General features: G+C 49.8%; 1 protein-coding gene across 1 annotated transcript in view; it reads right to left on the bottom strand.

Moving 5' to 3' along the window:
- The window catches only part of LOC140409300 (dedicator of cytokinesis protein 2-like), a 1,572,852-nt gene that overhangs the window by 132,034 nt on the left and 1,413,498 nt on the right, over positions 1–27,320 (bottom strand). The window contains exon 38 of the mRNA XM_072497681.1: positions 14,579–14,692. Coding sequence (XP_072353782.1) covers positions 14,579–14,692 — 114 coding nt within the window. The remainder of the gene's footprint in view (positions 1–14,578; positions 14,693–27,320) is intronic.

Here is a 27,320-nt window from a genome sequence, read left to right as displayed (position 1 = left end):
TGTCTGGATACTGAGTCATTGTGTCTGGGTATTGAGTGACAGTGTCTGGGTATTGAGTGACTGTGTATGGATAGTGAGTGACAGTGTATGGATAGTGAGTGACAATGTCTGGGTATTGAGTGACAGTATCTGGGCATTGAGTGACAGTGTCTGGGTATCTATGACTGTGACTGGGTATTGAGTGACAGTGCCTGGGTATTGAGTGACAGTGTCTAGGTATTGAGTGACAGTGTCTGGGTATTGAGTGACGGTGGCTGCATACTGAGTGACAGTGTCTGGGTATTGAGTGACTGTGTCTGGGTATTGAGTGACTGTGTCTGGGTATTGAGTGACAGTGTCTGGGTATTCAGTCACTGTGTCTGGGTATTGAGTTAGAGTGTCTGGATACTGAGTGAAAGTGTCTGGGTATTGAGTGACAGTGTCTGGGTATTGAGTGACAGTGTCTGGGTACTGAGTAACAGTGTCTGGGTACACGATGACAGTGTCTGAGTATTGAGTGACAGTGTCTGGTTACTGAGTGACAGTGTCTGGGTACTGAGTGACAGTGTCTGGGTATTGAGTGACAGTGTCTGCGTATAGAGTGACAGTGTCTGGGTACTGTGTGACATTGTCTGGGTACTGAGTGACAGTGTCTGGGTACAGAGCGACTGTGTCTGGTATCGATGACAGTGTCTGGGTATGAGTGACAGTGTCTGGGTGTTGGGTGACAGTGTCTGGGTATTGAGTGACAGTGTCTGTGTATTGAGTGACTATGTCTGGGTATTGAGTGACAGTGTCTGGGTACAGAGTGACTGCGTCTGGGTATCGATGACAGTGTCTGTGTATGAGTGACAGTGTCTGGGTATTGAGTAAGTGTCTGGGTATTGAATGATAGTGTCTGGATATCAATGACAGCGTCGGGATACTGAGTGACAGTTTCTGGTTATCAATGACAGCGTCTGGATACTGAGGGACAGTGCCTGGGTACTGAGTGACAGTGTCTGGGTTGAGTGACAGTGTCTCGGTATTGGGTGACTGTGTCTGGATATTGAGTGACCGTGTCTGCGTACCAATGACAGTCTGGATCCTGAGTAACTGTGTCTGTGTACTGAGTGACAGTGTCTGGATACTGAGGGACAGTGTCTGGATAATGAGTCATTGTGTCTGGGTATTGAGTGACAGTGTCTGCGTATTGAGTGACAGTGTCTGGGCATTGAGTGACAGTGTATGGATACTGAGTGACAGTGTCTGGGTATTGAGTGACAGTGTCTGGGCATTGAGTGACAGTGTCTGGGTATTGAGTGACTGTGTCTGGGTATTGAGTGACAGTGTCTGGGTATTGAGTGACAGTGTCTGGATACTGAGTGACTGTGTCTGGGTATTGAGTGACAGTGTCTGGGTATTGAGTGACAGTGTCTGGATGCTGAGTGACAGTGTATGGATACTGAGGACAGTGTCTGGGTATTGAGTGACAGTGTCTGGGCATTGAGTAACAGTGTATGGATACTGAGTGACAGTGTCTGGGTATTGAGTGACAGTGTCTGGGTACTGAGTGATAACGTCTGGGTGCTGAGTGACAGTGTCTGGATACTGAATCATTGTGTCTGGGTATTGAGTGACAGTGTCTGGGTATTGAGTGACAGTGTATGGGAATTGAGTGACAGTGTCTGGGTATTGAGTGACAGTGTCTGGGTATTGAGTGACAGTGTCTGGATATTGAGTGACAGTGTCTGGGTATTGAGTGACAGTGTCGGGTATTGAGTGACAGTGTCTGGGTACTGAGTGACAGTGTCTGGGTACTGAGTGATAACGTTTGGGAGCTGAGTAACAGTGTCTGGATACTGAGTCATTGTGTCTGGGTATTGAGTGACAGTGTCTGGGTACTGAGTGACAGTGTATGGATAGTGAGTGACAGTGTATGGATAGTGAGTGGCAGTGTCTGGGTATTGAGTGACAGTATCTGGGCATTGAGTGACAGTGTCTGCGTATTGAGTGACAGTGTCGGGTATTGAGTGACAGTGTCTGGGTATTGAGTGACAGTGGCTGCATACTGAGTGACAATGTCTGGGTAATGAGTCACTGTGTCCGGGTATTGAGTGACTGTGTCTGGGTATTGAGTGACAGTGTCAGGGTATTCAGTCACTGTGTCTGGGTATTGAGTGACAGTGTCTGGGTACTGAGTAACAGTGTCTGGGTAAACGATGACAGTATCTGAGTATTGAGTGACAGTGTCTGGGTATTGAGTGAGTGTCTGGGTATTGAGTGACAGTGACTGGTTACTGAGTGACAGTGTCTGGGTACTGAGTGACAGTGTCTGGGTATTGAGTGACAGGGTGTGCTTATTGAGTGACAGTGTCTGGGTACTGTGTGACATTGTCTGGGTACTGAGTGACAGTGTCCGGGTACAGAGCGACTGTGTCTGGATATCGATGACAGTGTCTGGGTATGAGTGACAGAGTCTGGGTATTGAGTGACAGTGTCTGGGTATTGAGTGATAACGTCTGGGTGCTGACTGACAGTGTCTGGATACTGAATCATTGTGTCTGGGTGTTGAGTGACAGTGTCTGGCTATTGAGTGACAGTGTCTGGCTATTGAGTGACAGTGTCTGGGTACTGAGTGACATTGTCTGAGTATTGAGTGACATTGTCTGGGTATTGAGTGACGGTGGCTGGGTATTGAGTGACAGTGTCTGGGTATTGAGTGAATGTCTGAGTATTGAGTGACAGTGACTGGGTATTGAGTGACTGTGTCTGGGTATTGAGTGACAGTGTCTGGATACTGAGTGACTGTGTCTGGGTATTGAGTGACAGTGTCTAGGTATTGAGTGACAGTGTCTGGATACTGAGTGACTGTGTCTGGGTATTGAGTGACAGTGTCTGGGTATTGAGTGACAGTGTCTGGGGATTGAGTGACAGTGTCTGGGTACTGAGTGACAGTGTCTGGGTATTGAGTGACAGTGTCTGGGTACTGAGTGACAGTGTCTGGGTATTGAGTGACAGTGTCTGGATACTGAGTGACTGTGTCTGGGTATTGAGTGACAGTGTCTGTGTGTCGATGACAGTGTCTTGGTACTGAGTGACTGTGTCTGGGTATCGATGACAGTGACTGAGTTTCATTGAACCATAATAATTGCTAAAAGATGATCTGAACATTTTGTTCAAATAGAATCAAGTATCAAATGCAACCAAATCAACAGAGTTTTCGCATCTCTCTTGTTCAGGAAGAAAGGAAATACTGTGTGATCCTTCAGAATGACAGTCCTTGACAGGTTGACTGAATTCTACTTCACAACTATCATTGGGAGCCTGGTTGTTTCCACCATGAATCATGCTGGCATGAATCAGCCCAATTTAAACCTACTGCTTGATATTACTGTCGTGTTAGGTACACTGGCCTAACACCGGCTGCAACTTCGATCAGAAAGATACTCCAGACCTTGAGGTTAGTTCAATCAGGTTTATTGAACTAATAGCACAGTTAGCACACTTCTCTGTGAGTTCGACTCTCTGCTAACTGAAGTGTGAGTGCCTCGTGTCTTTAATAGTCAGATCCCACCCCTGAGTGTCCTGCCTGCTTATTGGTCATGTCCTGTTCTCTGTGTCCATTAACTGCTTGTCTGTATATCATTATGTGTGTGGCTGCATATCATGCCATCTCCCCTTTTTTTCTATGTTTAGGTGACATATGTGAACGTATTTACAAGAATAGGCCAATATTAACATATTTACATGCAGTGGATGTGAACATATGTACATGTGAAAATAGCTGTCAAATGCAAGGGGCTGGTTTAGCACACTGGGCTAAATCACTGGCTTTTAAAGCAGACCAAGCAGGCCAGCAGCACGGTTCAATTCCCGTACCAGCCTCCCCGAACAGGCGCCGGAATGTGGCGACTAGGGGCTTTTCACAGTAACTTCATTGAAGCCTACTTGTGACAATAAGCGATTTTCATTTTTCATTTCATTTTTTTTTCAAATGCGAGGGCACAGAACATGGCAAACAGAACAAATGTTCATAAGTCCAGTCTCTGGCTTGCGTCTGATCCTGGTCGACCGCCAGAGAGGTGGTGATGGGGACGGTGGCGCCTTGATGGGCAGGATTGAAGCCTGACTGGTGGCCTCGTGAGTCGAGGTATCAGGAGCTGGCAAAACAACAGGAGGAAACAGAGAAGAATGTGGTTGCGAGAAGGCAACTTTGCGCAGTGCCCGTCAGTTTCGTCGCACAACAGAACCATCAGCCAGACGCAAAACATACGAGCGGGGAGCAGCCTGTCGAACGACAGCTGGAGCTGACCAGCCTCCATCAGGGATCTTGACCCGAACAGTGTTTGACGGGGATAACACGGGCAAATCGGTGGCATGAGCATCATAGCCCAGTTTTTGCCGGTCTCGGAGTTGCTGCACCTTCTGCAGCACCGGGAGGTGATCCAGGTTGGGCATGTGTATGGGTGGAAGTGTCGTTCGCAGGTCCCTGTTCATCAGGAGTTGAGTCGGCGACATGCCAGTGGACAATGGGGTCGCCCTGTACGCAAGCAGCGCAAGGTGAAGGTCAGACGCAGAATCCACGGCCTGGCAGATGAGCTGCTTCACTATGTGCACCCCTTTCTCAACTTTTCTGTTTGGCTGCGGATAGTGTGGGCTGGAAGTGACGTGTTTGAATTGATACGACTGGGCAAACAGAGACCATTCATGGCTGCTGAAGCACGGGCCATTGTCACTCATGACAGTGAGTGGGATACCATGCCTGGAGAACGTCTCCTTACAGGTCTTGGTGTCGGTCTGAGATGTGAGGTCTGAGAGCTTCACGACTTCAGGGTAATTGGAAAAGTAATCAATGATTAACACATAATCACGACCATTTGCATGAAAGAGGTTGATGCCAACCTTGGACCACGGAGAGGTTTCGATTTCATGCTGCTTAACTGTCTCCTTACTCTGCGCTGGCTGGAAGCATTGACAGGTCGCACAGTTAAGGACCATGTTCGCGATGTCCTAGTTGATCCCGGGCCAGTAGACAGCCTGCCTGGCTCTGCATCTGCACTTTTCCACACCCAGGTGGCCCTCATGGATTTGGCGGAGCACCAAGCTCTGGAGACTGTGTGGAATTACAATCCGGCCCAGTTTGAGGAGGATACCATCAACCACCGTCAGGTCGTCCTTTACATTGAAAAATTGAGGGCACTGCTCTTTTTGCCAGCCATTGGCTAGGTGTTGCATAACACGCTGCAAGAGTGGTCTTTGGCTGTCTCCTCACGGATACGAGGCACCTTCTCATCAAGCTGCACCTGTGACTCAACCTGTGACTCAATTTGCCGGATGACGTTCAGTGGTTCACTAGGCACGGTGATGGAGCGGGACAGTGTATCAGCAATGATGAGCTCCTTGCCAGGCGTGTAGACCATGTCAAAGTCGTATCTTCTGAGTTTGAGGAGGATGCGCTGCAACGGAGGCATCATGTCATTCAGGTCCTTGTGGATAATGTGGACCAGGGGTCTGTAATCCGTCTCGATTCTGAATGTCGGCAGACCGTAGACATAGTCGTGAAACTTGAGAATGCCAGTGAGAAGGTCCAGGCATTCCTTCTCGATTTGTGCATACCTTTCTTCGGTGGGCGTCATTGCCCTTGATGCGTAGGCAACCGGTGCCCCGGATGAAGTGTCATCACGTCGCAGCAGGACCGCACCGATGCCACCCTGGCTCGCATCTGTCAAGATTTTCGTTTCCATGTCTGGGTCGAAAAATGCCAAAACGGGTGCAGTGGTGAGCTTGGCTTTCAGCTCCAACCACTCTGCCTGATGGGCCGCCTTCCACTCAAAGGCAGTGGACTTCTTCACTAGGTTTCGTAGGGCCGTGGTGTGTGAGGCCATCTTTGGGATGAACTTGCCCAGAAAATTGACCATGCCCCGGAAGCGCATTACTGCCTTCTTGTCTTCCGGGACCTTCATGGCTACGATGGCCTTGACCTTGTCTGTGTCGGGGCACACGCCCTGCTGAAAGATCTGGTCTCCTAGGAACTTCAGTGTTGTCATGCCAAAGCAACATTTGGCCCTGTTCAGCTTCAGGCCATTGGCGTGGACAAGACGGAATACCTGCTGGAGACGGGAAACATGCTCCTCAGGGGTCGTGGACCATATGATGACATCGTCCACGTACACACAAACTCCTTCGATGCCATCCATCATCTGCTCCATGATGCGATGAAATATCTCCGATGTCGAGACGATGCCGAACGGCATATGGTTATAGCAGTACCTGCCATACGGTGTGTTGAAGGTGCAGAGCCTTCTGCTGGACTCATCCAGCTGGGTTTGCCAGAATCCATGTGACGCATCTAACTTCGTGAAAAACCATGCATGTGCCATCTCACTGGTGAGTTCCTCCCGCTTCGGGATGGGGTAGTGTTCACGCATTATATTCTGGTTGAGATCCTTGGGATTAATGCAGATGCGCAGGTCTCCAGAGGACTTTTTAACCACCACCATCAAGCTGACCCAGTCAATCGTTTTGGTTACCCTGGAAATGATCCCCTGTTGCTGCAGCTCCTTGAACTGTTCCTTCAGGTGCTCCTTCAGCGGAGCCGGGACCCGGCGTGGTGCATGGACCACTGGCTTGGCATTAGGTCACAGTAGGATCTTGTACCGATATGGCAAGGTGCCCATCCCGTCAAACACATCTGGATACGGAGCGAGGATGTCGTCAATGCCAGCTTGAAGATCCACGTTGGAGGATGTTGTTGAATAAACCCGCTGCACCAGGTTTAGCTTTTTGCAGGCATGCGTGCCCAGTAGGGATGCCCTGTCCGGCTTGACAATTTCAAACCTTAGCCATGCATGGGTACTCTGGTTGGAGACGAGAAGATGGCAGGACTCCAGTGCCGTGATGGCATTACCGTTATAGCCCAGGAACTGGTAGGCTGCTGAAGGACCTTGGGGGGCTTCTTGAGGCGTTTGAAGGCTGCCTGTGAGAGGAGGTTGGCAGAAGCACCTGTGTCCAGCTTGAACTGGATGGAGCAGCGGTTGACCTGTATCACCGCACGCCATTCGTCCTCCGAATCCACAGCGAGGATGGACTGAATGCGAGATGAGTTAGGTGTGGCATGTTCACGTGTGGTAACGATGCCCACTCGGTAGGCAGACTCCAGGCACTCGTCCTCTGGATCCGTTGTACTGCCAGGATCAGAATCCTGTAATCGTCGTTGCACATTCTGGACGCGCCGTCGTCGGAACTGGGAGCGCTGGCCTTTGACTGGTGGTGCAGACCTGCACAAGGCTGCATAATGTTCAGGTTTCCCGCAGTTTAAACATTGCCTGCCTCTTGCAGGGCAGTATCCCTTTAAGTGGGCGTTGCCACAGTTCGGGCACGTCATGATGTCGGCGTCGTGATGTGGTGTACATCGTCGCACATGCGCAGTGCGTTCGGCAGACGTTTGCACCTGCGCAGTGTGGGTGTCGGCCGCTTCGTTATCCCGCTCGCATCGCGCATGCGTGGGGCTCTGGGAAATGCGCGCGAGATGGCCGCTGTCTTCAATGCTGAGGCTCTGCATCCGGGAGATGGCCTGCACACTCACTGCCTCGTGGGAGGCAAGTTTCTCATTTACAGCCGATTTGTATTGGGAATACCGATTTTCTGCATGCTCATGCATCGTGCATGTTTCAATCACGACTGGCAGGGTCATATGCTTGATTTTTTAGAGCTGCTCTCTCAGAGGATCAGAGTGAACTCCAAACACGATTTGGTCTCTGATCATGGCGTCAGCAAATTCACCAAAGTTGCAGGACAGCGCCAGCAGGCGGAGGCTAGTTAAGAAGGCATTGAAAGATTCATCTTTACCTTGAAGACGTTGTTTGAATCTGCAGCGCTCAAAGATTTCATTGGTATCCACTTCACAGTGACTATCGAACTTGTCCAGGGTGGTCTGAAATTTTGTCTTGTCCTGGCCTTCGGTGAAGTTAACGAGTTGAAGAGTTCGATGGCTTGATCACCTGCTGTTGAGAGGAGAAGCGCGATCTTTCTTTCCTCAGACTCACCCTCGAGGTCTGAGGCTTCGATGTACAGCAGAAACGTTTGCTTGAATATCCGCCAGTTGGCACTGAGATTGCCGGAGGTCCTGAGCTGGTGAGGAGCCTGAATCTTCTCCATGGTGCCAGGATATATTTGCTGGTCGTCACGGAACGGACTGAGGTAAACCACCTTAAATTAGTAGTTACCTGGTATCATATCATGTTAGCTACACTGGTCTAACACTGGCTGCAACTGGATGCAGCTTAGATCAGAAAGATACTAAGACCTTGAAGTTAGTTCAATCAGGTTTATTGAACTAATAGCACAGTGAGCACAGTTCTCTGTGAGTTTGACTCTCTGCTAACTTAAGTGTGGTTACTCTGTCTGCCTGAACCAGACTAGCTCTTATCCATGTGGCGGAGGTGTGAGATTGTAACAACACCCTTGACTGACTCTCGAGATGTTCATCAGTGGAAAGAGATGGAGTATGAGTGCCTCGTGTCTTTTATAGTCAGATCCCACCCCTGAGTGTCCTGCCTTCTTATTGGTCACATCCTGTTCTCTGTGTCCATTAGCTGCTTGTCTGTATATCATTATGTGCGTGTCTGCATATCATGACAATTACGACAACACTTCACTTCAGGACTCCTAAGTTAGCTTCCCCAATATCTTTTTCAGCCAGATTCAGCTGCAGATATCCAGTCGTTTTTAATTAGATGTTATTTTCTTTATTTTCTATGCTCCTCGTCTATGGGCCTCAAACTTGGCCCATACACATCTATCCCCCTAACCTCCTCTAGCCCTCCGAGGTCTCTGTGCTCCTCCAATTTTCGCCTCTTGCAACTTGCTGAATTTAACTTCCCAAGTATTGGGTGCTGTGGCTTCAACTGTCTAGGTCCTAAGCTCTGGAAGTTCCTCCCTAAAGTTCACTACCTCCCGGCCACTCTTTCTTCCTTTAAGCTGCTTCTTAATCCCGAGTTCTTTGTCCGCACTTTAGGCCACCTGTCTTAATATCGGCTTCAGTGACAAATATTGTCCAGAAACACAGCTCTGCCTCATTGTAAAATAGTGAGGGGGAGGGGGGGGGGGATTCAGTTGTATGGAGAATAATAATAATAATCATCATCATCTTTATAATTGTCACAAGTCAGCTTACAATAATGCTGCAAAGTTACTGTGAAAATCCCTTAGTCGCCACACTCCGGCGCCTGTTCAGGTACACTGAGGGAGAATTCAGAATGTGCAAATTACCTAACAACACGTCTTTCGGGACTTGTGGAAGGAACCCGGAGTACCCGGAGGAAACCCACGCAGACACAGGGAGGACGTGCAGACTCCGCACAGACAGTGACCCAAGCCAGGAATTGAACCCAGGTCCCCGGTGCTGTGAAGTAACAGTGCTAACTACTGTGCTACCGTGCCGCCCATGTGTCTGACTAGTTCTTGGATTTTGTATAATTTTGTTTATATCTCCTCTCCTCAATCTTCCAACAAAATGTATAATTTCACATTTCTCTGCATTAGTCTTCTGCACATTACAACACCAACTACGCGTCAAAAGCTGTAAAGCCATCTGAGATGTCAGTGGCCTTGAAAAACCACTATAGAAATGTATGTTTCCCTTTTTATATGTTGTCGGTACCGACTAAATCATTGGCATGCAGTAATTCAATAAAGCTCAATGTAATTACCATGAAGAAAGAACACATCTTCAATCTTCAGAAAAGCCACACCACTCTAATAATTAATTAACAAAATCGGGGAAACATAGTCTTCGAGACAGTTTAGAAATATTTGATTTAATCGCTTGTCATGCTTTATTAAATTGGAATAAACAGGCTATAAAACATTTAAGAATGGGCTGGTCTGACATTGTAACACGGCCGTGAAGGCTGCATTTTCTCTCCCTCCTCTGTCTAATTCCTATTGAAGTTATCATCAGGCAGAAAGAACTATCAGCCAAACGCTAGGTAACATCAGCCAAGGGGCCCGTTCACAATGGGGTGCAAAATCTGATAGGGAGGATTCAGTGCCTGTAAATACAAAGGGGGTATGTGGCAAGTGACCACCAGGTAGCTGGGGGGTACAGAGCTCTGAAAGAATCTATCTAATTTATCTGGGCACTGCCACTGAGCGCTGGGGACTCTCTAATCAAAACCTGTTTTTAGAAGCAGGATAAAAGCTGTCAGGCCCGATTTACATTTTATGAAGACCTTCAGTCCTATGTGGAGCCGTTATTCTCTCTTAAGAGCAGAAAATGTTAACTCAATGGAGGGTTTTCATAATTATGCAGGGTTTTGATCATGTAAATGAGGGAAAACTTTTTTAGTCACCAAGGGAATCGGAGGGGAAAATGTAGATTTAAGTTAAACAGCAAAAGAACCAGGGGCGAGAGTCTCCAATCCCGTGGCAGAGTGTCCGTGCCATTGTAAACGCCATTGCGTTTTATGCCGGTGTGAACGGGCCGCTCCCACATCTAATTCTGGCCTCTACAGGGGGCCAGCATGGCGCTGGAGCGGTTTGTGCCGCTCCAGCTGCAGATTCCAGCGCGAACTGTGCGCCGTGGGATCCGCGCATGTGCAGTGGCCTCCTTCCACGCGCCGGATCCGACGCAACATGGCGCAGGACTACAGAGGCCGGTGCATAGGAAAGGAGGCCCCCAGCCACAGAGGCTGGCGCGCTGATCGGTGGTCCCGATCACGGGCCAGGCCACATTGGAGGCACCCCCCTCCCCCCCCCGGGGTCGGATCCCCCTCCCCCCCCATAGGTCACCACCCAACCCGAACACGCCGATGTCCCGCCGGCCCAGAGCAGGTTAGAACGGCGCCGGTGGGACTCGGCTCTTTTCCTACGGCCACTCGGCCCTTCTGGGCCGGAGAATCGGTGGGCCCGCGACTGGTGCCGCAGCAACCACGCCGGCGCCAATAGTGCCGATTCTTCGCCATTGCGGGGAATCACGTGCCAGCATCAGGGCGGCGTGGCCCATTCGCAGGGATCCTCTGGCCCAGCGCAGAGCTGGGAGAATCCCGCCCCAGAGGAGAGGACATTTTCTTTCTTACCCGGCAAGTTGTCGCGGTCAGGGGCGCACTGGCTTAAAAGGGTGATGGAAGCAATTTCAACAATAACTTTAAACAAAAGGAAGACCTGCATTTATATAGCACCTTTCATGGCATCTCAAACATGTTACAGTGAATCAATTATGTTTTTAAAGCAGTCACAGTTGTAATGTATGAAACATGGTAGACAATCTGGGCATAACAAGCTCCAGCAAACTGCAATGTTACAATCACCAGATCATCTATTTTTTTTTCAAAATGTTGAGTACTTGATAAAATTGAACAGAAAGGTGTTTAGATAATAGACAAGGTAAAAAAAAATCACAGGACATTGGGAAAAGAGGGGCACTAACTGGATCATTCATTCAGAGAGGCAGAACATGCTCGATGGACAGAATGGTCTCCTGACCTGTGTGCTTCTACAATTCCATGATAATAGGCAAAACACAAGAGGACAAAGCCAAGCCCTGAGGCTTGATTTGTTCTGCTCCCTCCCCTTGTGGAGGGGTTGATTTTTGAGGGATACCAGAGGTAACTGTGCAGGAGCAGGGAGAGAAGCCCTTGTGGGTTTCATTTGATTTGATTTATTGTCACATGTACCGAAGTACAGTGAAAAGTAATTTTTCATCGGCCGAGGGGACGTACACAGTACGTACATAGGCGACACAGGAATAATCAACAGAGAACATTCACAAATGGTACATCGACAAACAGTGATTGGTTACAGTGCAGAACAAGGTGCCAACAAAGAGCAACATAGGGTGTCGTGAATAGTGTTTTACAGGGAACAGATCAGTCCCGAGTGGGAGTCGTTGAGGAGTCTTGTAGCTGTGGGGAAGAAGCTGTTCCTATGTCTGGGTGTGTGAGTCTTCAGACTTCTGTACCTTCTGCCTGATGGAAGGTTCTGGAAGAAGGCAATGCCTGGGTGGGAGGGGTCTCTGATAATGGTGTCTGCCTTCCTGAGGCAGCGGGAGGTGTAGACAGAATCAATGTGGGGGTGGCAAGTTTGTGTGGTGCGTTGGACTGAGCTCACCACACTCTGCAGTTTCTTGCGATCTTTGACCGAGCAGTTGCCATACCAGGCTGTGATGCAGCCGGATAGGATGCTCTCTATCGCACATCTGTAGAAGATTGTGAGAGTCGTTGCAGACATGCCAAATTTCTTTAGCTTCCGTAGGAAGTAGACGTTGTTGGGCTTTCTTGACTGTTGCATCAATGTGAGTGGACCAGGACAGACTATTGGTGATGGTGACCCCCAGGACCTTAAAGGGTGACTCTCTGGCTACAAATAGAAAGATACGAATGGTATCAGAGGAGATACCCACACAGCTGGACAACAGTGGAGAGGCACTGAAGGATGGTGTAGTTCACTGTGTCAATGGTTAAAGGCAGGTTGAGAAGGAGGGAACGTTTGTCTTTTTTGCATTCAAGTGAATGGTAGAACACTCAAGAGTATTGAAAGTCAGAGAGATCTAAGTGTACAGGTCCACAGGTCACTGAAAGGGCAACACAGGTGGAGAAGGTAGTCAAGAAGGCATACGGCATGCTTGCCTTCATTGGCCGGGGCATTGAGTATAAGAATTGGCAAGTCATGTTGCAGCTGTATAGAACCTTAGTTAGGCCACACTTGGAGTATAGTGTTCAATTCTGGTCGCCACACTACCAGAAGGATGTGGAGGCTTTAGAGAGGGTGCAGAAGAGATTTACCAGAATGTTGCCTGGTCTGGAGGGCATTAGCTATGAGGAGCGGTTGAATAAACTCGGTTTGTTCTCACTGGAACGACGGAGGTTGAGGGGCGACCTGATAGAGGTCTACAAAATTATGACGGGCATAGACAGAGTGGATAATCAGAGACTTTTCCTCAGGGTAGAGGGGTCAATTACTAGGGGGCATAGGTTTAAGGTGCGAGGGGCAAGGTTTAGAGTAGATGTACGAGGCACGATTTTTTACACAGAGGGTAGTGGGTGCCTGGAACTCGCTACCGGAGGAGGTGGTGGAAGCAGGGACGATAGTGACATTTAAGGGGCATCTTGACAAATACATGAATAGGATGGGAATAGAGGGATACAGACTCAGGAAGTGTAAAAGATTGTAGTTTAGTCGGGCAGCATGGTCGGCACGGGTTTGGAGGGCCGAAGGGCCTGTTCCTGTGCTGTACATTTCTTTGTTCTTTGTAGGGTGTCATTTGTTTAGGCACTATTACGTTAATCCTCTTACTAGTTTTAAACGTCCACAAAAAAGACAATTTTGTCCCCTGCTTCTGATTAACCTCATGCATCTTGAACCAATATTTAGCTATGGCTTTTCAAACGCCTCTGAGGAGATATCACAAACCTAAATTTAGCCTTTTAATGGCTAGAATATGGAACTCTTAGAGTAAGATCATGTTCGGACCATTTCTTTTAAGACAAAATCTTACCTTGCCTCCATCCACTGTTGATAACTGCATGTAATTTTTTTTAAGGTTCCCAACAGCTGCCTCACAGCGCCAGGGGCCCGGGTTGAATTCTGGCCTTGGATGACTGACTGTGTGGAGTTTGCACATTCTCTGCGTGGGCTTCCTCCGGGTGATCCGGTTTCTTCCCACGGTACAAAGAGGTGCAGGTTAGGTGGATTGGCCACGCTAGAAATTGACCCACAGAGTCCAAAGGTTAGGTGGAGTTATGGGGATAGGGCAGGGGAGTGATTCGAGGTAGGGTGCTCTTTCAGAGGGTCAGTGAAGACTTGAAGGGCCGGATGACCTACTTCTGCACAGTAGGGATTCTATGGAACATATGGCTCCCCTGCTTAATTTATGTCTTGCAATACTGGTTACATTGTCCATTAAAAGTCGCCATAGTCCCAGATGACCATAGGCTGCTTTCCCCGTTGATGGGGAGAGCTGACTGGTGGTGATTTAACCCGAGGATCACCAAATCTCAAGGCAAGAGGCAAAGGTGAGCGAGCAGGCCTTACCTCAGCCTAATTCCGAGGGGCACTGAACCCGTGCTGCTGGCCTTGCTCTGCATTACAAACCAACTGTCCAGTCAACTGAGCTAAACCGGCCCCATTGCTTCCAGTGGATAAACAGTGTTAATGCCGTGGCATGCACCTTAGGCAGTGGGAACTGGGAGTTTTTGTGCTGGCAACTTCTTTTCTGATTCAGAGCCAAATAAAAGAGGGCATTTTACAAAATACATGAGAGAGGAAATCTGCCTACATTAGTTTGCTGTGAATCAAAACAGGGGAGTTCTCTCTGACGTTCTGACCAATGTTTATCCCTCAACTGTATCGCCAAACTTGATTTTGTGGTCATGATCTCTTTGCTGTTTATGGCAGCTTACTGTGCACAAATTTGCTGCCACATTTCCTACATTACAACAAGGACAATATTTCATCGGTTGTGTAGCACTTTGGGTTTTTTTTTTGAGATTGCAAAAGGTGCTATTGAAATGCAAATTCCTTTGTCTTTCTTGAATCAGCGACTGGAGGCAATCATAGCCAGGGACACCGGGTGCCCAGAGCTGGCGGAGAGAGTGTGGTGCTTGTTGGCAGGTCTTACCTTGCCCTTGTCAAAGTACTCAATTATTTTATTGTACAGGTTCTCCTTTAGTTGGCGCTGTGTCTGGAAACCCTGGAAATCCTGGATGTGCGAGGCAAATTGGTCATCAGCCCACTGGGTTCAAAAAGAAAAAGAAACAAAGAATGAATGAGTGAATGCAGAATTGTGAAGTTGCTGTTGCTTTTGTCTGGCTTATTCCTGCGTGGGTTTCCTCCGGGTGCTCCTGTTTCCTCCCACAGTCCAAAGATGTGGTTAGATGGATTGGCTATGCTAAATTGCCCCTTACTGTCCAAAATGGTTGGGTAGGATTGCTGGGTTATGGATATAGGGTGTGGGCTGAGGTAGGGTGCTCTTTCCAAGGGCCGGTGCAGACTAGATGGGCCGAATGGCCTCCTTCGGCACTGTAAGTTCTATGATCTATGAACAAGAAGGCCTGCTATATAGACCTTCACATCTAAACCCATCGTCCTCTCCACATCTCGGCTCCAGAACCAATCTAGATCATTACATTCAACGGTGGGCACCGTAACTCAGGAAGGATATATTGGCCCTGGAGTTGAAGAGATCCTGGATTTACTAGGATTATACCAGGGTCTAAAGGATTACATTTTGAGGGCATGTTGCATAAGCTTGGCTTGTATTCACTTGCTTCAGAAAGGCCCGGGCTGATCTACATGAGGCATTTAAGATGATAGGTTGACCCGATAGTGTAATGTAATGCTCTTTGCTAGGGCTGATGATGAATCCTGATATTGCCAACTGAACAAAGAACATGAGACTTTGTTTTATAAACAGAGTTATTAATTAATTACCAACACACCACTAATGAATAACAAAAATATGTAAGATGAATATAGTTGGAAATAGTTGTCTAACACTAACTTACACTAAGATACTACAGAGCTACTCTAATATGCGACTGCTATCAACTCCTGACAAGCACCTTCTGAAGGAACACATGGTGCATCCGGGTCACGTGCCTGCATACTCACTCCACCTGCTGGCCGGATGCTAGAACTACAACCATAAAACATATAACTTAGAATACACACGCAGATGATGATGACTTACTCATATCATATACAGATGATAGTCCACCTATCATCACAGTAAATGCAATAATGGGCAACCACTAATCAGCTAACTAACAATGACCGGTTTATTCAGAATTCCAAACTACATGCAGAGAACTATAATCAATGTCTTCATTCTCAGCACTCAGGTCACGACTGGCTGCAAACATCCGTGCTCTGCACCGAGATCACCTCGCTCATTCCCATTGGTCGATTGGGTCATATGACCCGTCCGTTGCACACACCCTTAAAGGGACCAGCTGCTATATATAGTGTACTTACAACCCTTGTGTTTCAACCTAGACACAAGCAAACTGACTGTGCCCAGGTGTAATGCTGGCAGGCCTCCCACAACCCTGCTGAGCTCACGGGACTGCATTGAGGAGTAGGAAACCTCGTTGACCTTTTTCCTCACCTTCCTTTCTCCCAGAAGTACTGAAGACCACTGAGGCATTCCTACCTCGTTTTAAAAATTTAATGTGCCCAATTATTTTCTTTTCCAATTAAGAGGCAATTTAGCGTGGCCAATCCACCTACCCTGCACATCTTTGGGTTGTGGGGGTGAGACCCTCGCAGACACAGGGAGAATGTGCAAACTCCACGCGGACAGTGACCCTGGGCCGGGTTTGAACCCGGGCCCTCGACACCCTGAGGCAGGATTGCTAACCACTGCGCCACTGTATTGCCCTGAAGCATCCCAAACTCAACCTTGACTGCAATGGTCTAACTTAGCATAGACAGGGACAGCAAGACAAAAAATGAACTATTAAATATGCACAAACATAAATCAACTCACTTCAAATTTAACACAAAACACTGTCAAATAAAAATGATTCCCTTTTTGGTACAGTACAGACAAGACGAAGTTAGAACATAGAACAGTACAGCGCATTACAGGTCCTTCAGCCCACGATGTTGTGCCGACCATTTATCCTAATCTAAGATCAACCTAACCTACACCCCTTCAATTTACTGCTGTCCATGTGCCTGTCTAAGTGTTGCTTAAATGTCCCTAATGAATTTGACTCCACCACCTCCGCTGGCAGTGCATTCCACACACCCACCACTCTCTGTGTAAAGAACCGACCTCTGACATCTCCCCTGCGCAATCAATTACGCTCAAGATGAAGTGATTCATAACTGAAGGCTTTAATCTGCTAGAACTCTTTCCCCAGCAGCTTCAATACAGAAAGTGAAGGCTGCTGGGACGGCACCGTTTCCTATACTCCGCCTCTCAGGGCGGAGCTACGTACAACAGCCAATGGTAGACTCCTGGGTCTGACCAATGGTCCTCAGCCTCTTGGGTGCCGCAATACCTGGTACTACAACATTCACCCCCTGTTAAAAAAGAGTCCGGCAGGGGTGGTGGCCAGTGGTAACAGTCGCCTTTAATATGGTATGACCAGGTATGGAGGCACCGTGGTGTCGAGGAAATTTACGAGTGTTCACAGTGAAGCAATCAGTCGATCGGGTGGCCTGGTCGTCCTTCTGAAGCGTCTGGGCCTCGGTGGTGATGCTGGTGTGGGTCCCGGTGGTTGCGACTCCGGGAGCGTGGTTTCGCCCTCCCTGGCAGCTTAGTCACCCCTAGGCGGCGCTGTTGGGGCAAAAGGTTGACAGGGGGGCCGCCTGTAGGGGGCGTCGGTGGGTGGTCGGGCCTAGGCAGGAGTGGCGGGAGTACTGATCCTCCAGTGAGGTGCTGTGGCGGGAGTGGGGGTGGGGGCAATGGTTCGGGTGCACGTGGGGTTCCGGCGGGCGCCAGGTCCCGAAGGGAGACTGTATCTTGCCGGCCGTCAGGGAACGCCACGTAGGTCAACGAGGTTTCCTACGCCTCAATGCAGTCCTGTGAGCTCAGCCGGGTTGTGGGAGGCATGCCAGCATTAGACCTGACCCTCTCGACCAACGGGTCCGCCTTCTGCGCCGCACGTGCATCCGATGCGTCTGGGAGTCGCTAGCCAGGTTGGGAGCGACGTCCCAGAGGAGGACTTCCTGGGGAAAACAAGGAGACATTCATGAGGTGTCTGATTTGTGGTAGTACAGAGCAGCGACCTGATGGCGTGGAGGGCCACCGGGAGGACTTCTTGCCAGCGAGAGACTGGGAGGTTCCTGGACCGTAGGGCCAGTAGAACGGTCTTCCAGACCGTTCCATTCTCCCTTTAACTGGTCGTCCTGCTCGAGGCAATGCCCCTGCTGAGCAGGAATTGACGCAGTTCGTCGCTCATAAAGGAGGACCCCCTATCACTGTGTATGTACGCAGGGAAACCAAAGAGTGTAAAGATACCCTGGAGGACCTTGATGACGGTGTTAGTGGTCATGTCTGGGCTGGGGATGGCGAAGGGGAACCGGGAGTGTTCATCAATCACGTTCAGGAAATACATGTTGCGGTCGGTGGAGGGGAGGGGGCCTTTGAAATCCATGCTAAGGCGTTCAAAGGGGCGGGAAGCCTTTATCAGGTGTGCCCTCTCTGGCCGGTAGAAGTGCGGTTTGCACTCTGCACAGATTTGGCAGTCCCTGGTGACTGACCTGACCTCCTCGATGGAGTAGGGCAGGTTGTGGGTCTTGACAAAATGGAAAAAGCGAGTGACCCCCGGGTGGCAGAGGTCCTCATGCAGTGGCACAAGTGCCGCGGGACAGGGCATCAGGAGGCTCGTTTAGCTTCCCCGGACGGTACAAGATCTCGTAGTTGAAGGTGGTGAGTTCTATCCTCCACATCAAGATCTTGTCGTTTTTAATCTTGCCCCGCTGTGCGTTATCTAACATGAAGGCAACCGACCGTTGGTCCATGAGGAGAGTGAATCTCCTGCTGGCCAGGTAATGCCTCCAATGTCTCACAGCTTCTACTATGGCTTGTGCCTCTTTTTCGACCGAGGAGTGGCGAATTTCGGAAGCGTGGAGGGTACGGGAGAAGAAATCCACGGGCCTGCCCGCTTGGTTGAGGGTGGCCACCAGAGCTACGTCGGACGCATCGCTCTCGACCTGGAAGGGGAGGGACTCGTCGATGGCGCACATCGTGGCCTTTGCAATGTCTGCTTTGATGCGGCTGAAGGCCTGGCGGGCCTCCGTCGACAGGGGGAAGGTTGTGGACTGGATTAGGGGCCGGGCTTTGTCTGCGTAGTTGGGGGACCCACTGTGCGTAATAGCTGAAAAACCCGAGGCAGCGCTTCAGGGCTTTGGGGCAGTGAGGGAGGGGGAACTCCATAAGGGGACGTTCAGTGTCGGGGCCTATAACTCCATTACGCACTACGTAGCCTAGAATGGCTAGACGGTCGGTGCTAAACATGCATTTATCCTTATTGTATGTCAGGTTAAGGATTTTCGTGGTCTGGAGGAATTTGTGGAGGTTGGTGTCGTGGTCCTGCTGGTCATGGCCGCAGATGGTGACGTTATCCAGATACGGGAATGTTGCGCGTAAGCCGTACCGGTCAACCATTCGGTCCATCTCTTGCTGGAAGACCGAGTCCCCATTAGTGACACCAAAGGGAACTCTTAAAAATTGATAGAGTCGCCCATCTGCTTCGAAGGCAGTGTATTTGCGGTCACTATTACGGAGGGGTAGCTGGTGGTAGGCGGACTTGAGATCCACCGTGGAGAAAACCTTGTATTGTGCGATCCTGTTTACCAGGTCGGCTATACGGGGGAGAGGGTACGCGTCCAGCTGCGTAAACCTGTTGATGGTCTGGCTGTAGTCAATGACCATCCTATGCTTCTCCCGGTTTTTACCACCACTACTTGAGCTCTCCAGGGACTGTTGTTCGCTTCGATGACCCCTTCCCCCAGCAGCCTTTGGACCTCTGACCTGATGAAGATCCGGTCCTGGGCACTGTACCGTCTGCTCCTGGTGGCGACAGGTTTGCAATCCAGGGTGAGGTTCGCAAACAGGGAAGGCGGGTCGACCTTAAGGGGCGCGAGGCCGCAGACAGTAAGGGGAGGTATAGGGCCGCCGAATTTAAAAGTCAGGCTTTGCAAATGGCATTGGAAGTCCAGCCCCAGGAGGGTAGGCGTGCAGAGGTGCGGCAGGACATACAGGCGGAAATTGTCGAATTTCCTGCCTTGGACAGTGAGGTTCGCTAGGCAGAACCCCTTTATCTCCACCGAGCATGACCCGGAGGCCAGGGAGATCCTTTGGTTTACAGGGTGGGTTACAAGTGAACAGCGCCTTACCGTGTCGGGGTGAACAAAGCTTTCCGTGCTCCCGGAGTCAATTAGGCAAGACGTCTCGTGGCCGTTGATAAAGACCATCATTGTAGCGAGTGTCCGGGGTCGACTTTGGTCCAGTGTCACCGAGGCCAGATGAAGCAGTTGCGTGTTCTGATCGGGCAGCGTGTAGTCGGCCGTGCTGGGGGCCTGGGGCCCCATCCAAGATGGCGTCACCCATGGGTCGCACATGGTGTCCGGGGATGAACAAGATGGCGGCGGCGATGGACAAAATGGCGGTGCCCACCCGTCCAGCGTGGTGTCCGGGGGAAAAATGGCGCGCCCGTGGGCCGCACGTGGCCCTAGGATAGGGGGGTGGCGGTGAGCGCTGGCCATCGGGGCCTGAAGGGAGGGTTGCCGCAAGGGTCCACAGTCACTGGAGACCGCGGCCACGGTGCGGGAGACGGGGGTGGCGGTGAGCGTTGGCCGGTCGGGGCCTGAAGGGGGGGGTGCCGCGGTGGTTCGGGGTCGCTGGAGACCGCGGGGTGGCGGTGAGCGCTGGCCGGTCGGGACCTGAGGGCGGGGTGGCGGTTAGCACTGGCCGGCCGGGGCCTGAAGGGGGGGTTGCAGCGGCGGTCCGGAGTTGCTGGAGACCGCGGTCACGGCGCGGGCCAGGCAGACCCCCACAAAGTGGCCCTTCTTGCCGCACCCTTTTCAGGTAAGGGTGCGGGCCAGGCAGCGCGGGCGGGGATGATTCGCAGCCCACAGAAGAAACAGCGGGGCCCGGCGGTGTTAGTGGGCCGTCTCGCAGCGCAGGCCTGCGGGGTCAGGGGGGAGGTCTGTGGGGCTGCCGCTGCGGGGTGCCACGCAGCCGAGGGGGCTGCCGTGCGGTCGGGCGCATAGGACTGCGCGTTTTTGTAGGCAACGTCCATGGACCCTGCCAGTGCCCGTGCCTCTCTGAGTCCCAGAGTGTCCCTTTCTAGGAGTCTTCGGCGGATATCTGAGGAGGTCATACCTGCTACGAAAGCATCCCTTATTAAAAGTTCCGTGTGCTCGTTCCCTGAAACTTGCGGGCAGCCACAGTTTCGGCCCAGCACCAGTAGCGCCCGGTAGAAATATTCCAACGATTCCGTGGGGCTTTGCCGTCTAGTCGCAAGCAGGTGACGAGCGTAGACCTGATTCACAGGGTGGATATAATGTCCTTCTAGCAGTTCGATCGTGGCATCATAATTCTCCGCCTCCTCGATAAGGGGGTAGATACCAGGGCTGACCCTTGAGCGCAGGTGATGCAGTTTCTGTCCTTCTGTGGGGGTGCCTCCGGCCGTCTCGAGATAGCCTTTAAAGCACGCCAGCCCGTGTTTAAAAATTGCAGCTGAGTTCTCCGCGTGAGGGCTGAGTTGAAGGCACTCCAGTTTGATTCGGAGATCCATCCTTCCAGCTTAAGTCTAGCAGATTAAATTGATGCGCAATCAATTACTCTCAAGACGAAGTGATTCCATAACTGAAGGCTTTAATCTGCTAGAACTCTTTCCCCAGCAGCTTCGATACAGAAAGTGAAGGCTGCAGGGACGGCACCGTTTCTTATACTCCGCCTGTCAGGGCGGAGCTACGTACAAAAGCCAATGGTAGACTCCTGGGTCTGACCAATGGTCATCAGCCTCTTGGGTGCCGCAATACCTGGTACTACCACAATACCTTCCTCCAATCACCTTAAAATTATGTCCTCTCGTGACAGCCATTTCCGCCCTGGGGAAAAGTCTCTGGCTATCCACTCTATCCATGTCTAATATCACCTTGACAACTCTATCAAGTCACCTCTCTTCCTTCTTCGTTCCAGTGGGAAAAGCCCGGGCTCCCTCAACCTTTCTTCATAAGGCATGCCCACCAGTCCAGGCAGCATCCTGGTAAATCCTCTCTGCACCCTCTCCAAAGCATCCACATCCTTCCTATAATGAGGTGACCAGAAGTGGACACAATTTTCCAAGTGTGATCTAACCAGGGCTTTATAAAGCTGCAGCAAAACCTCGAGGCACTTAAACTCAATCCCCCTGTTAATGAAAGCCAACACACCATACGCCTTCTTAACAACCCTATCAACCTGGGTGGCAACTTTGAGGGATCCATGTTCATGTATAAGTTACATGATAACCCAAGGGAAACCTATGTCAGACAAAGGTTTCCGGCACAGCAAGGATTAATTAGAGAACAGTTTTGCCCACAGTCTGCAGTGGAGAATCACATGATGGTTCTGTACGCCAGTGTTGGGAAAACTGCGACCCCGGGGCTACACATGGCCCATCAGGGTTCTGAGTGCAGCCCACGTGGTATTTTGTTGACAGATGTCCACGCACTGAATTGCCACATTCTGCTGATTTGTAACCATGTAGTTATTTTCCTGGCAGTATGACTGAAGTGAGACGCACGTAAAGCAAGGACGCGTGAAGTGAGGTGCGTGATGATTGCTCACAACATTGACTGTAAAAGCTGTGCACTCCCTTTACATCCAAAGTGTAAATATTTCTTTTTTTTTCAACCATTTGAAGTTGACAGTTCTATCAATATATGAATGTATTCATTTAGAAATATTTAGTGTGGATTAAATGTATTCAATCTTATTCATGGGGTTATCATTCGTGAACATGCCCGATTTCAATCTTGTGGCCCACTGAGATGAAGCAGGGCTACTCATACAGCCCCAACACCAGCCTAGATTGCCCATCACTGCTGCAAATAGAGAAGAGTCGAGAAGGAGCCAACATAGAGACAGCATCCACGCCAGTAGCTTGGATATGTATATTGTTATGGGTTAAGAATAGATGGTTTATGTTCAACCAGACAAGCATCCAGATCTCCCCCGAAACACCAAACAATGGGCAGCACGGTGGCATAGTGGTTCGCACAGCTGCCTCACGACGCCGAGGTCCCAGGTTCAATCTCGGCTCTGGGCCACTGTCCGTGTGGAGTTTGCACATTCTCCCCGTGTCTGCGTGGGTTTCGCCCCCACAACCCAAAGAACCCAAAAGGCTTTCCACAGTAACTTCATTGCAGTGTTAATGTAAGCCTACTTGTGACAATAAAGATGATTATAAAGATGTGCAGGGTAGGTGGATTGGCCACGCTAAATTGCCCCTCAATTGGAAAAAATGAATTAGGCACTCTAAATTTACTTTGAGAAAAGAAACACCAAACAACCTTCACAGCAGGGAATAAAATATCAATATTACCCCTTGCGTCTAGTACAGACTCCCCCCTCACAACTGTTTGCAGGAAGATTCCACAGATCCACTCTCTTCGGCCACCTGGGTGTGGACAAAGTCATGGAAAAATTTTGGCGAGCTAGGGTGGCCCTCTCTCCCACCCATTACCCACACACCCACAGGCAGAGCGCAAACTGGACTTGTAAAAGACACATCCCTCAGAACCAACCCACCTATTAGTCACTGCTTGGGCCTGGCCTTGAAACCTACTTACACAAAACGTTTTAATCCAATGGGATGCTGATTGGTCATTAGTTGGACACTACTGTAAAGTACTTTGGAATTTTCACCATTGAAAAAATTAGTTGGTAGCAATTGAAGGCCATGAGAAATCTGATATCAATTAGAGCAAATGCATTTAATTCATTACAGTTGAAGAGTTCTCAAGCAATCTGATAACACCTCCCCCCAAAAATAAAATTCTCAAAGAAACACTTTTAAATTAGTTTACACTTTACCACATATCCTGTGGGAAATTAAATTCAAATCTTGATGATTAATGTGCAAGGTTCTTCAGTTGTGTTTCCCCCAAAATTCACCTGTAATCCAATTTATCAGTATTCAGCTGAGCTCCGAGGAACTTTGATTCGAGGAATTGAAGTGAGTTGAAATTATCATTGTTTATTTTTTTGCTCACCTCATTAATTCTATCCCCTTTGAACAGCTCGCTGACAATTGACGGTGGTTTGAACAAGTCCCTTCCTCGGGAGCTACTCGCAAACAGAGCGACAGTCTGACTGAGTTACCATGGCGATGCGTGTGCCCATAACCTGAAGCCCTAGAGTCAGAGGGTCATGGGCCCAATGTGGTTCACTCTTCACTGACCTCTGCAAAGGCTGAGCAAGCTGTTCAATTCTATCAAGCCGCAACAAAAAAAAGTCGAACAAGAAATAGTAAAAATAATCTTTATTGTCACAAGTAGGCTTACATTGCAATGAAGTTACTGTGAAAAGCACCTAGTCGCCACATTCCGGCGCCTGTTCGGGTACGCAGAGGGAGAATTCAGAATGTCCAAATGATCTAACAGCACGTCTTTCGGGACTTGTGGGAGGAAACCGGAGCACCGGAGGAAACCCACGCCGACACGGGGAGAACGTGCAGACTCCGCACAGACAGTGACCCAAGCCGGGAATCGAACCTGGGACCCTGGAGCTGTGAAGTAACTGTGTTAACGACTGTGCTACCAAAGCAAAACACAGTAGATGCTGGAAATCTGAAATAACTCGAGAAAAGGCTCAAAATACTCGGCAGGCCTGTCAGCATCTGTGGAAAAGAGAAACATTGGGGGCGGGATTTTCCACCCCCCCCCCCTCCTCCCCCAATGTGTTTTGCTGTGGCCTGCCATTGGCCGGTGGTGGGATTGTCTGGTCCCTCTGCTGTCAACAGGGCTTCCCATGTAATGTACCTGACTCCCCCCCCACCCCCCTCCCGCTCCTCCCCCCGCCCCCCCCCCACTCTGCACCCCCCTCCCTCCCCCCGGCCCGCCCGCCCGCCCGCCCGCCACCAGGAAACAAAGAACAAAGAACAATACAGCACAGGAACAGGCCCTTCGGCCCTCCAAGCCTGTACCGGTCATGATACCAACCTTGGCCAAAACCCTCAGCTTTTCCTTGTGCCGTATCCCTCGATACCCATTCTATCATTGCGTTTGTCAAGATGTCTTTTGAACGCCGTTAATGTATCTGCTTCCACAACCTCCCCTGGCAATGAGTTCCAGCACTCACCACCCTCTGCGTAAGAAATCCGCCTCGCACATCTCCTCTAAACTTTGCCCCACGGACCTTAAATGTTTGCCCCCCTGGTGACTGACCCTTCCACCCTGGGGAAGAGTGCCTGCCCCTCCACTCTATCCATGCCCCTCATAATCTCGTTGGCCTCTATCAGGTCACCCCCTCAACCTCCATATTTCTAAAGAAAACAATCCGTGTCTGTCATAATATACACCAGTATATCATGATGCAGACACACACACACACTGGTGGACATGTAGTGGGGCGAATCAGCATACACAACACCGCAGCCAATCACCAGTGAGAGCACACCCACTATAAAGACAGGGGACAGGAGAGTTCCTGCTCATTCTAGTAGCAGCCAGCTCGGAGCACAGAGCTCACAGCCTGCAACACAGACATTCACCATGTGCTGAGTGCATCACCTGGTTGGGACTAGGCAAGGGTCAACAGTTAAAGCTGGTATTGCATTTACCCACAGTTCAAGTATGTTAATATCGTTAACCTTATAATAAAATAGAGTTGCACCACTTCCAGTGTTGGTGACCTGTTTGTGATCCAGAACACCCAACACATCAGTGTCTATTCAGTCTCTCCACATACCTAACACCCTCCAGACCAGGCAACATCCTGGTGAACCTCTTCTTCACCCTCTCCAAAGCCTCCACATTCTTCTCGTAGTGTGGCAACCAGAATTGTGCGCAATATTCCAAGTGCGGCCTTATCAAGGTTCCATACAACCGTAGCATGACTTGCCAGTTTTTATATTCGATGCAACGTCCAATGAAGGCAAGCATTCCGTATGCTTTCTTGACTACCTTATCCATTGTGTTGCCACCTTCAAAGATCTGTGGACATGCTGGTTTAGCACACAGATAAATCGCTGGCTTTGAAAACAGACCATGGCAAGCCAGCAGCACGGTTCAATTCCCTTACTGGCCTCCCCGAAAAGGCGCCGGAATGTGGCGACTAGGGGCTTTTCATAGTAACTTCATTGAAGCCTACTTGTGACAATAAGCGATTTTCATTTTTTTCACATGCACGCCCAGATCGCTCTCACTTTCTCTATTCCTAAGAGTTTTGTCATTTACGATATATTTCCCCTCTATGTTAGATCTACCAAAATGTATTACCTCACATTTCATAGAATCATAGAATTTACAGTGCAGAAGGAGACCATTCGGCCCATCGAGTCTGCACCTGCTCTTGGAAAGAGCAACCTACTTAAGCCCACATTTCCAGCCTACCCCGTAACCCAGCAACCCCATCTAACCTAAGGACAATTTAGCATGGCCAATCCACCTAACGTGCACATCTTTGGACTGTGGGAGGAAACCGGAGCACCTGGAGGAAACCCACGCAGACACGGGGAGAACATGCAGACTCTGCACAGACAGTGACCCAAGCTGGGATTTGAACCTGGGACCATGGAGCTGTGAAGCAACTGTGCTACGGTGCCGCCCATTTGTCCGGATTAAACACCATTTGCCATTTCTCTGCCCAAGTCTCCAACATGTCTATGTCCTGCTGTATCCTCTGACACTCTTCAGCACTATCCGCCACCCCACCAACCTTGGTGTCAGCCGCGAACTTACTACGCGGCTGCATTCGCCGTTGGGGGGGACCAGAAGATCCTGCTGGTGTTAATAACCGTAAAATTCTAGCCAGAGTTAACAGGCTGGATTCTCCGGCATTGGGATTCCCCGTTTTGCCGGAAGCCCTGGGGTTTCCCGACGGCGTGGGGCTGCCCCACAATGGGAAACACCCATTGACCAGCGTGGAGCCCAATCGCTTGTGAGCAATTTACCTGTTGCAATTCGGTCCGCTCTGGGTGCGACAGAGTAGCTGAATTGAAACGGAGCATCCCGTCGACCTGCTGAACCAGCGACAGGACAGAGAATCCAGCCCAACGTTTTAGGTCAATGATCCAGCAGACAGAATATTTCCCTAAAAGGCCTGTTAACTCTGCCCCTATCTCCACAGATGCTTCCTGACCTGCTGTGCATTTCCAGCGCGTTCTGCTTTTATATTGGCATGGATAGAAGATTGGCTGACTAACAGGAAGCAGAGGGCAGGCAAAAATGAGTTTTACGCAGATGGGCAAGACATCTCGAGTGGTGTGCCACAGGGATCAGTGCTGGGAGCTCAACTGTTTACAATTCATATCAATGACTTGAATGAAGGGATTGATAAGATTTTTGTCAAATTTGCTGATACACTAAGATAGGTAGGAAAGTAAGTTGTGAAGAGGACATAAAATATGTGGGATGCGATTCAGCGGACTCATGTTAAAGTCCGCTGAATGGCACGTTTAGCGGGGTATTGCTCAGAGGTTGCAGTGGCGAGAAGTATCCTTCTATCCAACGGCACTTGAGGGGGAGTTAAGAGTCAACCACATTGCTGTGGGTCTGGAGTCATATGTTGGCCAAACCAGGTAAGGATGGCGGATTTCCTTCCCTAAAGGACATGAGTGAACCAGATGGTTTTTCCGAAAATCGACAATGGTTTCATGGTCGACATTAGACTTTTTAATTCCAGACTTTTTTATTAA

Source organism: Scyliorhinus torazame, chromosome 3 (genome assembly GCF_047496885.1).
Source record: "Scyliorhinus torazame isolate Kashiwa2021f chromosome 3, sScyTor2.1, whole genome shotgun sequence".
NCBI lineage: Eukaryota > Metazoa > Chordata > Chondrichthyes > Carcharhiniformes > Scyliorhinidae > Scyliorhinus > Scyliorhinus torazame.
This window is presented reverse-complemented; position numbering and strand designations above follow the sequence as displayed.